This window comes from Sapajus apella, unplaced genomic scaffold, assembly GCF_009761245.1.
Source record: "Sapajus apella isolate SASKATOON/1434 unplaced genomic scaffold, GSC_monkey_1.0 scaffold78, whole genome shotgun sequence".
Classification (NCBI taxonomy): Eukaryota; Metazoa; Chordata; class Mammalia; order Primates; family Cebidae; genus Sapajus; species Sapajus apella.
The window spans coordinates 2394946-2410009 of record NW_022437018.1 but is presented as its reverse complement, the minus strand read 5'-3'; the positions used below and the strand labels follow the sequence as shown (position 1 = coordinate 2410009).

At 40.2% G+C, this 15064-nt stretch overlaps 1 protein-coding gene across 15 annotated transcripts in view; it reads left to right on the top strand.

Moving 5' to 3' along the window:
• The window catches only part of ANK3 (ankyrin 3), a 677335-nt gene that overhangs the window by 504329 nt on the left and 157942 nt on the right, over positions 1-15064 (top strand). For 14 of the 15 annotated variants that reach the window (XM_032252635.1, XM_032252648.1, XM_032252646.1 and 11 more), the window contains 6 exons: positions 577-675; positions 3366-3464; positions 5877-5975; positions 7554-7751; positions 9467-9565; positions 9849-9947. In XM_032252635.1, coding sequence (XP_032108526.1) covers positions 577-675; positions 3366-3464; positions 5877-5975; positions 7554-7751; positions 9467-9565; positions 9849-9947 — 693 coding nt within the window. The remainder of the gene's footprint in view (positions 1-576; positions 676-3365; positions 3465-5876; positions 5976-7553; positions 7752-9466; positions 9566-9848; positions 9948-15064) is intronic. The other variant, XM_032252639.1, reaches the window with a different exon arrangement.

Sequence of the window (15064 nt, the reverse complement as noted above, 5' to 3'; positions counted from 1 at the left end):
TGCTGCCCAGGCTGGAGGGCAATGGCATGATCTCGGCTCACTGCAACCTCCGCCTCCCAGGTTCAAGTGATCCTCCTGCCTTAGCCTCCCGAGTAGCTGGGATTACAGGTGCCTGCCACCACACCTGGCTAATGTTTGTATTTTTAGTAGAGACAGGGTTTCACTATGTTAGCCTGGCTGGTCTCAAACTCCTGACCTCAGGTGATCCACCCACCTCAGCCTCCCAAAGTGCTGAGATTATAGGTGTGAGCCACCACACCCAGCCTGGGACATATTGTTTGGAAGAGTGAATTCCAAAATAAAATAACAAAAGAAATGATCATTTTTACCTCAGCTAACCGGGAGACTGTAACGAAAATTCATTTCCTGTTCACAATTACCAGGGCACCTTGGGTTCCTAGGGAAGCTAGACTACCTCTAGCTTCCAGAGTAGAATCTACATGCTGCTTAACCCCGGTATTTTCTGTTCATTTCAATGTATCATGCATCATTTTAGCAAAACTCTTTTAATGCACGTAGTGAAACTGGATTTTGATGGAATGTAGTCAAGCAGGTATGTGTACTCGTTCCTTGCAGAATGGCTTTACCCCTCTTCACATTGCCTGCAAGAAGAATCGAATTAAAGTAATGGAACTCCTTCTGAAACACGGTGCATCCATCCAAGCTGTAACCGAGGTGAGAAAAGTTAAGATTTCTGGGAGTCCTGAGATGCCAACAATAGAGCCTTAGCAGCCAGAGCCCCAGGGCTATCTCCAGGGACCAGCTAGTTTGTTTGTGTATCATGATCATAGACTGCATTCTGAACTCTTCAGCAAAAGGGCTGCCAGTCCCTAGGAGAAGCAGACAAGCATGTTGGTGGGTGAGCTGGATGCAAATGTATCACCGTGTCAAAAAATAAAGCCTAAAACACTCACTTAGGGAGAACGGCACCATCACAGAAAGCATAATTTATATAAAATCCTAGACAGTACTGCTTCTCTGATGGGTTCAGTTTTGTCCACCAAGGGGCATTTGGTCATGTCTGGAGGTACTTTAGGTTGTCACAGCCGGATAGTACTACTGGTATCTAGTGAGTCAACGCCAAACAGTTTAGAGTATACAGGACAGTCTCCCACAACAAAAATTAACTGATTCAAAAGTCAAATGTGCTGAGGTTGAGAAACCCTGCACAAGATGACCTTGGTGCTTTTGTCGAGTAAGGATTACTCTGTCTCCAAACTCAAAATTAATGAAACAGCTGCTGAGGTTAGTAAAGGATTAGCCCTAAGTTTCTCCCATAGGAACCAACTCAAAACTCAGAGAAATGATCCATCAAAATCAGGGCTGCACCTTCTACAAAGCAAACCAAGCCCGACACCTACCCTTTCAGACTTGTCCCAGACCCTCAGCCTCCACCTCCCTGCCTCCTAGCACTCTGGTCTCTGTTCATTCTAATTCTAAGTCTTGGCACTTCCATAGACTAGACACTCTAGACTAGTCCACCTCTGTATGTCCGTACCTCTGTGTGTCACACCCCTTTGGCCAGGCTAATCCTGCACATCCTTTAGAACTAAATCTGGGTCATCTTCTTCAGGAAACCTCCCCTCACTCACCAGCCTGGACTACATGTTCCTTCTAGGAACCATCCCCACATCCTGTGAATATTTCCATCAAAGCTCTGATCCAGCTCTCTGACTTATGACTCAGCTGCAACCCCACAACCCCCAGAGGCTGAAGACTCCTTGGAGGCAGGGCCGAGTCTGACTGGTCTTCATATATCCACAGTGCCTAGCTCATACATAGTAGATCATTCAGTAAAGTTTTGTTGAATGCCTGATGCTTAACTATAGGATTTGAAGCAAACATAAAAATTAAAGTCTAGTCTAGTGATTGTTGCTTGGCTTCAGTTTCTTGCCTGCAAATGGAATATTTGCCTAGATTTGTAACACATAAAATTTCTAAAATATTAAATGGTTGACAATATGAATATTGATTTGCCATATTGTCAGACTTATGGCTTCATATTAGGCAACCTGTAATTTGTAATTATAAAATACAAAGTTTACTTTAAGTGTATAGGAACCCTTTTAGAGATCAGGATAGGCTCTGAAATAAAAGTAAATTCTTGGCTGATGTTTGAGTTAATGTCCAGAGATGTCAACCAGTAATCTAGCTCTCTGCTCCCTAAGAGCTTTAAAAGGCAGTTCAGACCAAGATTTTGCCTTGCACGAGTTGTAACTACTCCCCCTGCTGATGGAAAAAGGTTCCAAGACTAACAAAATTCTCATTTTCCGAATTGTCCTCTATCTTCTCACTATTTGAAGTCTAGGCAGCCAGAATTATTCCTTTTCTGTCTTTTACCTCACTTTGATTTTATAGCATTCCTTTCATACATTTTTGATATTCCTCAAATTTCTGCTGAGATTAATTATCCCCTTCTGTCTCTTTTTAAAAAACAGTTTAGCTTTTTCTAGATATACTAAAAAAAGTTTTATCAAGTTATGATATACATGTTATAAGCTAAATTAAACTGAAAAATTTTAAATGGAATAATTTCACATAAAAATCACAAGTAAATAATACTCTTTAAAAAGATTAATGACTTGAAACTTTTATCATTTTTACTTATTCACTCTATTTAAATCTCACAATCATGGGCATATTCAATGTGAAAATACCCTGTAATCAATAAATTCTGCTTTATGCTGAAGAGTGTTCTGGAGTCTGTGTATACGTCCATATATGTATGTGTGCATAGGATCTGAAGCAATTCCAGTCTAATATAGTGACCATTGTAATATTTACTTTAATTATATTGCCTTAATTTGTAATATCCATAAAGTTAAAAAATTAAATGTTTGAAACTATTAATCCTGATTTGTTCTTTTATTAAAGAAACAGCTTTGTGTTAGGTACCCTGCTTTTTTATGTGTGATGTAATCAGTTCTGAGTGCATGGGAATCCACTTTAAAGCCCAGAATAGGACCTGAAATTAAAAAGTTGACTTTTTACCAATATGTGTGAAATCACCACTGTCCTCCCTGTACATACACACATACTTATATGGATAAGGAAGGTTTATTAGTACCTAATAAAAACCTTCAAGTTATTTATCAATTTTTTTCAAAGATCTACATTGAAAGTATGAAATAAATTCTTTTTCTTCTTTAATAGGTATGACATAAGTCTTTCACAGTGACAGAATTCATTTAGGAAAATGATGATTATGTGTTGATATATTTACCGTATAGAATCTGTGGCGTAATGGTGAATGTCCTGGTGTCTTCTAATCTGATCATTGGTTTGGATGGGTGGATGGATGACAGGCTTACAAACAAGCCATTTTTATGCTAAGCCAACAAACCATTTTCTTCTTTTCCCTTTAGTCGGGCCTTACCCCAATCCATGTTGCTGCCTTCATGGGGCATGTAAATATTGTATCACAACTAATGCATCATGGAGCCTCGCCAAACACCACCAATGTGGTAAGTATTCTTTGAACAAAGGAGATCCATTGTGAGTATTTAATGAACTGTCAAAGATGGTTTTTATCTACTTTTTTGTTTTTTATTTTTTTAAGAGTTGGAGTATCACTCTATCTCCCAGACTGGAATACAGTGGTGCACTTATAGCTCATTGCAGCCTTAAATCCTGGACTCTAGTGGTCCTCCCACCTCAGCCTCCCAAGTATCTGGGACTACAGGAGTGTGCCATCATGGCCCACTAATTTTTAAATGTTTTGTAGAGACAGGACCTTGCTATGTTGCCCAGGCTGGTCTTGAACTCCTGTCTTCAAGCAATCCTCCTACCTTGGCCTCCTAAATTGTTGGGCTTGTAGGCATAAGCCACCATGCCCAGCCTTATTGTTGTTATAATTAATTAATATGTAATTAATATGACTACTTAAAAGAAGAAAATTCAAGAATACATTTGGTTTCCTTTCCTTCAAAGGAAAGATACTCTTAGTCACTAGTTGGCCAGAAATTGTTGGGACTATGGACTATGTTCATTAACCTTACAGGTGCACTACTACTGGATATTATGTTTTAAAAAATAAAGTGTTGGGGGGGGTTTTCTATAACAGAAGCATTAAAAAGTGTTGCATGTTGGAGAAGTGGTTTAGACACTATCATTATTGATACAAAGAAGTGATTCAGGCAGGGTGCAGTGGCTCACACCTGTAATCCCAGCACTTGGGGAGGCCGAGGCGGGCAGACCACTTGAGGTCAGGAGTTCAAGACCAGCCTGGCCAACATGGTGAAACCTGTCTCTACTAAAAATACAAAAAAGAATTAGCTGGGCATGGTGATGCATGTGTATAATTCCAGCTACTCAGAAGGCTGAGGCATGAGAATCACTTGAACCTGGGAGGCAGAGATTACTGTGAGCCAATATCACGCCATTGTATTAAGCCTGGACAACAAAGCAAGACTCTGTCTCAAAAAAAAAAAAAAAAAAAAGGAAAGGAAGAAGTGATTTCAGCAAACTTTAAAGTAGTCTCTCTTTAATGTGCTTCACCATGTAATAGCAAACCCATGGAATACTGTGTTCATAGATTACCTGATGGTATTCTTTTCCCACACTAAGCATTGCTCTGTAGGAACCACGAGGCTCCCTTCAGAGTAGCTATCACAGTAGTAACTTACCACCTTTGACATCATAATATTAGCCAAACAGACCACGAGCATCATAACACTTGTTGGATTCATGAGCCTTAAAGAAGTAACAATAAAACAAGGACCATCCTGGCACAGAAGGGGCAAGCTAGGAGGTCCTGGCACCCTCACCCTGAGAGTGGGGCTCCCCAGTAAGACTGTATCTTCCAGCTGCCCCAAGCAGTACAACCATAAGGTAGAAACAGACCAGCTTCTCAGATGAAATATAGTCTTTCATGGTACTAGTTGCAGAGAATGTTTTCATTCATAAAGAGAACGCTGAGAAATACACTAAACGACATCCTCAGCAGCTTTCCAGTAAACACAATCCACCAGCTTCCTGTGAAATCTGCCTTCATGTGTCCTTGCATGGAAGTAGGTGGCCTACAAAGCAAAGCTCAATTTATAAAGGCAGTTTACAAGTGAGCATCACTTGTGCGAGAAAATAGAATTTTTGTTATTTGTATGTTTCAGTGTATCTGTTTCTAATATCATTTTCATTTTTAGTCAAGTAAAAAAATAATCTGAATTAAAATCTCTTTGGTGAAAAAGTAGGGGGAGGGTGGTCCGGGGCAAAGAAAATGACCCACTGGGAAAATACCCAAAGGTGAAGATACTGATCTGTTCAGATAAAACAGGAAATGCAAACCAGCTGTCGACAAGCCAAATCTGGCCCTCGGCTGTGTTTATGTTGCCCATGTAGTATTTTGTTTTTAATTCTGAATTTATGGTCAATATTTAAGAATTAGAAAATTCATACAAATATCCAGACTGCCACTTCTTTTGAAAAGTAGCAAGGTGCGGCACGGTAAGGCTGGCATCCTGCACAGTGACAACAGGGAGCTGCAGATGCAGGGGCTGGGTGGGGGGGTGTGGGCTGCCCCCTTCAGCACAGGTATGGGCTCTCTGGAGCACACCACACCCACCCTGCTGCACTCATCCGCCTGCTTGCCTTCTGTGAGCACTCGCCTTTCCAGCCCCAGGGAGTCCACACTGTAGGTTACTGAGCAGCATCCCTGGCACAGTGATTGACAAGACCCCCTAGGCTTATGCCAAAGTCTTTGCCTCATGGACCAGCTTCCTGTGAAATTCTTTTGCATTTGGTTTCCTATCTTTTCAATAAGGAAGTGCTTAGGACTATTTTTGATTGTTGAAGAAAGGTCATCATAAGCTTTATGCCAAATAAAATATGCCACTATTCTTCAGAGCTGCAGCTAATTTACTTTGGCTCGTGTTCCCTAGAGAGGAGAAACAGCACTGCACATGGCGGCTCGCTCTGGCCAAGCTGAAGTTGTGCGGTATCTGGTACAAGACGGAGCTCAGGTAGAAGCTAAAGCTAAGGTATGTGCAGTACTTGACAAGTATTTGAAATGGAGGAAAAACCCTTCGATTTTCATAAAACTTTTAAATATATACATGCCATCTTTCAAGAATACTTTAAAAATAGTGAACAACCTCCAATGATGAAAGTCCCTACCCAAATAACATTAAAAAAATCACTTTTCTCCACATTTGTTCATTCAATTATTTAACAAAATGAAATAGGATGACTTGTGCCTGAAACTGTCAACACATGGCTAGTCCCTAACAGGGTAGGGACTGAATCTAGACTTGGTCCAAAGTTCTTCGCACTCCATGGAGAAGGGCTTCTGCACAAAGCTTCTAGAATGATCACAACTTGGAAGCATAAGTGAGCTTTATTGGTTGACTTATATGTCAGCTGTCAACAGCCACAAATGAAAAAAGGGGGATTTTTTTTTTTCTACACAAACTGGTTGGTCACTCAAAATTGGCCTCCCATCTCACCTCAGGAGAAACCCACTTACCTGCTGCTACTGAGATGAATAGTTTGCTCTGGTTATCAGAATGGCAGTTCAGGTCCAGAATCATAAACCATTTAATTTAAATCTACAATATGTAAATATAAATTTACTGAGTCTGCAGTCTCTAGTTTCAAGTGAAGGGGTGGCAGTAGTAGCAGTATATGAGATCTGTCTTTGGCACCTGTTTTTTTCGGCTTTCAATGTTCCTCTTCTCCCTCGTGGCATCTCCCTAACTCCTCTTATGCCTCCTACTGGTTAGATAGCCCCTCTTACTTTGACACTGACCCTCATCCTCCTTACTCTTCCAAAACGGTGTCCTCTATTCTAGACTCTTTCTCTACTTTCCTTCTTAAAGCACTTAACTGAACCTTATCACAATTCAGTACAGAATTTCTATTTAGAGGGCTACCACAGGGGATATTTGGGCAAATTAGGATAAGTTGCACCTCCCACTTAGGGATAAGACCCTAGGGGATCAGGACTTAGTGAGTACCTCCTGCCTTTAGATGAATTGTAGTGAGGGGGCTGTCTAGTCTAGACAGATGCAGCCCATGCCAGGATGCACAGCTTGGCAAGCAGAGAACATCAGCCTCTGCTGACGCTTTGACTGGGAGCCTTTGTGCAGGTATACGGCGCAGCCCTGCACTGCCTTCTCATGCTCTGCTTTTGTCTACGGGAAGGCCGAACCAACAAAATAATTCATTCCATGTTAGTGCTAAAAACTGGTGTGGAGGTATAATGTCCCTCCCAGGTATATGAGTTTTTACTAGGATATGTTCTCTCATCTCCCAAAGAAGGAGCAATTAAAGTTCAAAATTGACTCTGTGGCAGGTGACGATGGGGGAACATTTATGGATAAAACCGTGTTTCACAGTTTTATTATTAATGGGTCACTCTCCAATGCTATTTAATGAGCTTAGAGTTATCATCTCCTCATTTCTGAACATTGAAGAAAAAGATAAGATTTTTTTTTTAGCATTGACTCAAATAGTTGAATGTACCCCTTACATCAGACAGCTAATGTCCCCTGAATTTTTCATAAAGGCACCACTGTTTTCTCAGCTCATCGGCCTTACATTTCTACCTTGCTGTTTAGGATGACCAAACCCCACTCCACATTTCAGCCCGACTGGGGAAAGCAGACATAGTCCAACAGCTGTTGCAGCAAGGGGCATCTCCAAATGCAGCCACAACTTCTGGGTACACCCCACTTCACCTTTCTGCCCGAGAGGGGCATGAGGATGTTGCCGCATTCCTTTTGGATCATGGAGCATCTTTATCTATAACAACAAAGGTATGAGAGTGAATCTCAAAATCCTCCTCTATCCCCCCAGATACATTGTCTTTACAGTTCCCAACACAGTAACAGGTCCAGAAGCTGCACGACAGCATCCATTCTTGCAATCCTGCAGTAGTCATTAATATGGCCAGCAAAGCTCTGTGGTGGGAGAGGGTGGTGGTTAGTATTTTGTGGGTTTTTTTTTTTTTTCTTAACTTTCTTGGCACATTTTCTTCTAATGAAACCTTACTGAAATCCAGAGTCAGATTTCTAGTAAGTTATTTGATGGACTTAAATGGTACTTTAAAAACAGAGCTACAGATTAGCAAAATGCTCAGGCCAAGCAAACAAACCACGTTATCACAGCTCAGTTGGTGGTTGCTTTTATAATACTTGCAAAACAGGCAGTGAATTTTTCTTGGGGTTGTTTTTGTTCTTTTTTGTTGTCATTATTGTCTTCTCTGACTTATGATTTATTTTTGTCTCAACTCGGATGTCTTAGAGTAATACCCTAACATCATACCGTTGTTCTGCATGTGCAGAATGCCAAATTTGGAGCTCATTTTTCTTGTGATACTACATAAGCCTAGCAAGTGTGATAGCAAGATGAATGGGCTTATGGCGTATCTTAAAAAGCTAGTAAATGGTACTGCACTCTTTTATTTGGATGCAGATAAGAAAGATTAATGTGTATTCAATGTAGAAGATAATTACAAATAGAAAACTATCAGGATAAATGATGACTACCTCACTTCATTTCTTGTGATTCTTTGGGCTCTTCAGTAGAGTTAAGATGCAAGTTCGGGAAGCTCATTTGATGTGAAACAGAATAGTTGATAGGGTCTTCAGTATTCAGGCATTTCACCATATCAGCTGCACATTCCCTTTACTTTGTTGTAGTCTCCTGAGGTCGAATGTACCGATGACCCCCCTAATCCCTGACTTATGACTGGGACCGCCGCAGCAGTGTGCTGATTGGGCTGGTTGATACACAGCTTCTTGTAGGAGTTGGAAGCCTGAGAGAGCAGCCACTCAGCTATTAACATCCAATTGTTGTATATTTGTCCACGTGTCATTATTCAATTCACCTATAGAATAGGCATCGTCATTCTAGAATCATGTCATTATTCAGTTCACCTATGGTGGCAAAGGTGAGAGAATTTCTGACTCCTCCTCCTGAAGACTAGAGCCCACGTAAGGATTGTGTATACACAGAGAAGCAGGGAAACAAGAAGAGAAAGTGTCCAGTCTGGTGATGTGAGATTGTAAGAGGTTCAGACTTGCCTTGGATTTTCCCAAGCCCTCCAAACTGAGTGTGTTACTGTAACTTCTTCTTCCCACAATATGAAACTCTTAAAACAGCCCTAGAATAAGCCCCAGATCCAGCTCTCCAACTTCATTCTGGTGAGATACCTGATGACTTCCAGAATCAATAGCATGCATGTTGTGGCTCAGTCAGCAGACGGGAGAAAGATTAGGATCCTGGTGTGTTATGCTCACGCCCTATCAATAAGGAAGCTTTTTAACTCTTATCTATGAGTCTTGGACTTTAACTGCAGACTTCACTGCTCATCATTATTAGAACAGTTCGTCGGTTCTGGAAAGCAGTGCCCTTATGTCTTATCTTTTTGTTTGGTTGGTTGGGTGGTTGGTTTGGGTTTTGTGTGTGTTTTCCTTATGTCATTTCTGTTGTTCATTATTTTTATGGTTGTTGTTTTTTTTTTTTTCAGAAAGGATTTACTCCTCTTCATGTGGCAGCAAAATATGGAAAGCTTGAAGTCGCCAATCTCCTGCTACAGAAAAGCGCATCTCCGGATGCTGCTGGGAAGGTAAGAGGCCACCAGCCACCCTGAAGCAGGCCAATTCCACGATAACAAAACAGACACTTGCTATTATTTACTAATGGCCACCTGAATTATACCTAAATATTTAAGTCCCACTAGGATGAAGAGCCCTTGGGAAATAAAAGGTAAATACTGGGGTCCAAGTATTGTGGAAACTGGAATGTAAATATGCCCTGTGTCATATCCAGTCTAATCTCATTTCCTCAATCTAGGCCTCTGGTATTCAGACACCTTTGACACTGCTTGTTGTTTCTGCACGTGTTTTCAGAGCGGGCTAACCCCACTGCATGTAGCTGCACATTACGATAATCAGAAAGTGGCCCTTCTGCTTTTGGACCAAGGAGCCTCACCTCACGCAGCCGCAAAGGTACCTTTAATTCCACAGCCTAAGGAGACTGATGGGTAAGGTCTATCAGTCTCCCTGTGCACATGTACTTCTGCTCCACCAGGAGTGTCTTCCTAGTTTAGGCGCCACTAAAAAAATCACAGCCATGGAAGCACCTTAGGACATCTGTGCCTTCTGTGATTTAGTCCACTAATATGGTAGATGCTCAGGAAATATTTACTTGTCAGTTGATTTTGTTTGACAATCCAGCACCTCCTGGAGGAAGGAGAGTTGGAACACTCTTTCGCCAGATGAAAAAAGTAAGCACAGCCTGAGGGAGTAAGAAAGTTCTGATTTGTCAGAATTATGAAATATGTGTTACATTTTTCTGGCCATGTTATTGCCTTCAAGTTGTTTATTTGCATTTAGTAAAATGGTGTTGAGAGGTCTTACATGTGGTTTTTTATTACTGCTAAGGAGAATCTTTATTGTTAGGGTATTTTGATCAGTAGACAACTTAGATTTCTGAGAGAAGAGAGGAACTGAATGGGTGTATTATCTTATTATTTTAGTAATCTAATTTGGGGTACAAATCATAAAGAAGAGTTTCCTTAAAGACAGGTTAGTAAAGTGCTGTTGGTTTAATAAGCTCTCTATTGTTAAGCAGGTGGCTATGATCAGAGAACACTGAAATGATGCAAACCACCATTTCAATCTTGTTCAATTATTTCAGTAAACACTATTGGTCGAAGGACCCTTGAGTACCCCTTACACTTTTTACATCTTTGATTTACTCGTCCATGTTGGGGCAGCTGCAGTGTTCTCCTTTAAACCTAATGTTTAGATCACATCATTGTATACACAGATGAATGAACTGGGGTTGTTCTAGATTACTTTAGATACCCTAAGAGATCAAGTTTTAGGTACTCTCTCCATTTAGGAGTATGTTATCTTCGATCAGTATTTTTTCCTGGAGCCTTTCAATCATTTTCTGCCCTCTCCTCTCCAGAATTATACCCAATGAAATCTAAACTTCAAAATCAAACTCCCAAACTTGCTTTTAATCTAAATGTAGCTTTCCCCTCCATAATTTCTGACCCTGACAACATTCTTTCTATTACAAAACCACACCTTGACTTGATAAAACTTTATCTTTGTTTTGCTTTGAGACAGAGTCTTGCTCTGTTCCCAGGCTGGAGTGCAGTGGCGATCTCGGCTCACTGCAACCTGCGCCTCCCAGGTTCAAGCGATTCTCCTGCCTCAGCCTCTCGAGTAGCTGGGACTACAGGCCTGCGCCACCATGCCCAGCTAATTTTTGTATTTTTTAGTAGAAATGGGGTTTTACCATGTTGGCCAGGATGGCCTCGATCTCTTGACCTCGTGATCCACCCACCTCGGCCTCCCAAAGTGCTGAGATTACAGGCATGAGCCACTGTGCCCAGCCGATAAAACTGTATTGTTTAAAAAAAAAAAAGATATAGCAGCATTATTCATGATAGCCAAAAGGTGGAAACAACCCAAATATCCATTGATGGATGAATGCATATACTCACTGTGCATACACACTGGAATATTATTTAGCCTTTAGAAGGAAGAAAATTCTGATAATACATGGCAGAATCTTGAAGACACTGTGCTAAGTAAGCCACTCACAAAAGGACAAATGTATGATTCTGCTTACATGAAGTACATAGAGTAGTTGAATTTATAGAGACAGAGATAGGATGGTGGTTGTCAAGGGTAGAGGGAGAAGGGAATGGGGAGTTAATGTTTAACAGATACAGAGTCTCAATTAGGAAGACTAAAAAGTTCTGGAGATGGATAATAGTGATGGTTGGAGAACAATGTGAATGTACACTACTTAATGCTACTGACCTGTACATTTAAAAATGATTTAAATGGGAGATTTTGTTATGTGTATTTTAGCATAATTTTAAGGAGAAAAAATTGTAAGAAATTGAATGGTTGTACATTTTATTTCATTTCATGTTTATACCCCTGTACGTGTGGGCTACTTTTCTTTTTCTTTTTTTTGAGCTGGAGTCTCACTCTGTCACCCAGTCTGGAGCGCAGTGGCATGATCTTGGCTCACTCCAACCTCCACCTCCTGGGTTCAAGCGATTCTCCTGCCTCAGCCTCCCAAGTAGCTGGGATTAGAGGTGCCTGCAACCATGCCCAGCTAATTTTTATATTTTTAGTAGAAATGGGGTTTCACCATGTTGGCCAGCCTGGTCTTGAACTCCCAAGTCCTCCTGCCTTGACCTCCCAAAGTGCCCAGCCACTGCTTTTCTTATGTATAAGTAAACTCAAGTCCTTGGTAAATAATAAGGGGAAATAATTTGTAAGTGAGCTGTTTTTTCCTTGGATGAGAATAATAATTTTGGCACAAAAAGCAGTGTAGCATTGACCACAGTTATAAAACAGTAAGTGCAACAAATGTTTCCAATCTCTTTCTACTCTCAACTCTTAAAAAGGGCAATAGTTGGTATATTCCGAGTTTATTTCCCTTTGTATTTGTCAAACAAGACTTAGTATTCATAGTTCCATATCTGCAAATATCCTACACAAAGATTTGAAAAGAAAAGCTGTCCTTAAATAATTCCTTGTAACATTCCATTAGCCTTAGGCATGTTTTTATAGTCAACTAAACACAGGCTTTTCTAATGGGACATTGATTCTCATTTGCATGCACAATTGCCTGCATAAGAGCCTGGGTAACGCCATCTCTGGCACATGTCCAACAATCCCTGTCTTCCAGGGCAGTGGTACCTGCCAGGGACTTTTTCTAGACTTTAATCTTAAGCAAAGCCAGTCGTATAACTTTAGGTATTTGCTTTATCTGCTAGGAAAAAAAAAAAAGCCCCAGCTAAAACGGTTTAAATTGATGCGCCTCCATTTTCTCATGGCACAGTCTCATAGACTGTTGTTGATGTTGATGTAGGGTGTTGAGGCAAGTTCCCTGTGACTTTTTAAAAAATCAGTTTGGGGATACAAATGCAGTTGTGTTACATGACATATCGCTTAGTGCTGAAGACCGGACTTTTAGTGTAACCATCACCCAAAGTGTGTACATTGTATCCATAGAGAATTCCTTGTCCCACCCCACTCCCACCCTCCCACCTTTCCAAGTCTCCAGTGTCTATTATTCCACTCTCTGTGTCCATGTGCATGCATTATTTAGCTCTTGCTTTTAGGCAAGAACATGCAGTATTTGACTTTGAGTTTTTTTACTTAAGATAATGGCCTCCAGTTTGATCCATGTTGCTGCAAAAGTCATAATTTTATGAGTGGTATTCCATGCTGTGTGTGTATTTATGTGTGCGTGTATATATATGTGTGTGTCATAAATTATATAATTATATACATTATATATAAAATTGATTTCCAGCTTTATATTTGTCCAACAAGACTTTATAGCTCAGTAGTATTCCACTGCTGTGTGTGTGTGTGTGTGTGTGTGTGTGTGTGTGTGTGTATCTGTATCTGTATACATACACATGTATACACGTGTATACATACCATGGAATACCATTTAGCTATCAAAAAAGAATTAAAAATGTAAATCCCACATATTCTTTATCCAATCATCCATTGGTGGACACTAAGTTTGATTCCAGGACTTTGCTGTTGTGAATGGTGCTACAGTAAACACACGAGTGGGCCAGGCCCAGTGGCTCATGTCTGTAATCTCAGCACTTTGGAAGCCCGAGGTGGGCAGATCACCTGAGGTCAGGAGTTCCACACCAGCCTGACTAACATTGAGAAACCCTGTCTCTACTAAAAATACAAAATTAGCCAGGTGTGGTGGGGCAACCCTATAATTCCAGCTACTCAGGAGGTTGAGGCAGAAGGATCGCTTGAACCTGGGAGACGGAGGTTGCGGTGAGCTGAGATTGTACCATTGCACTCCAGCCTGGGCAACAAGAGTGAAACTCCATCTCAAAAAAATAAATAAATAATAAAATAAAATAAATAAACATACAAGTGCAAGTAACTTTTTGATATAATGATTTATTTTCCTTTGGGAATGATCTAACCAGTGGTAAGTTTAAGGGTAGCTGGATTAAGGGTAGTTCTCTTTTTAGTTCTTTGAGGTATCTCCTTACTATTCTCCTAAGAGGTTATATTAATTTACATTCCTACCAACAGTGTATAAGCATTTCTTTTTCTCTGCATCGTCACCAATATCTATTATTTTTGACTTTTCATAATAGACATTCTGATTGGTGTGAGATGATATCTAATTGTGGTTTTGAGTTGCATTTCTCTGATGATTAGTGATGATGAGCATTTTTTCGTATGCTCGACCATTTGTGTGTCTTTCATAAAATGTCCTTTGCCCCCTTTTTAATGTTTTTTTTTCTTGTTGTTTGAGTTCCTCATAGAGCTGGGATATTAGTTCTTTGCCAGATGTATAGTTTGTGAATATTTTCTCCCATTCTGTAGGATATCTGTTCACTCTGTTGATTATCTCTTTTGCTATGCAGAAGCTTTTTAGTTTACTTAAGTCTCATTTGATTTGGGGCATTTGCTTTTGAGGTCTTAGTCATGAATTTTTTTCACTAGGTCAATGTCCAAAAGAGTTTTTCTTATGGTTTCTTCTAGAGTTTTTATAGTTTCAGGTATTACATTTAAGTCTTTAATCTATCTTGAGTTACTTTTTGTATATGGCAAGAGTTATGGGTCTAGTTTCAATCTCTTTCATGTGACTATCAAATTTTTCTAGCACCATTTACTGAATAAGATGTCCTTTTCTCTGTGTTTATTTTGTGAACTTTGTCAAAGATCACTTGGCTGAAGGCATGTGGCTTTATCTGTGAGTTTTCTGTTCTGTTCCATTGATCTATGCATATGTTTTTATGCCAGTGGCATGCTGTTTTGGTTACTATAACCTTGTAGTATAATTTAAAATTAGATAATATGATGCTTCCAGCTTTGTTCTTTTTGCTTAGGATATCTTTGGCTGTTTGGGCTCTTTTTTGTTTCCCTATGAATTTTAGGATTGCTTTTTCTAATTCTGTGAAAAACGAGGTTGGTATTTTAATACAAATTGCAATGAATCTTTGGTTTTTCCCTCCAAAGATTGCTGATCAGGTTGCCAAATTTCCTTTCATGCCACGGGCAGCAAAAATGACAGCACAACAGGGCCTTCCCAGAAG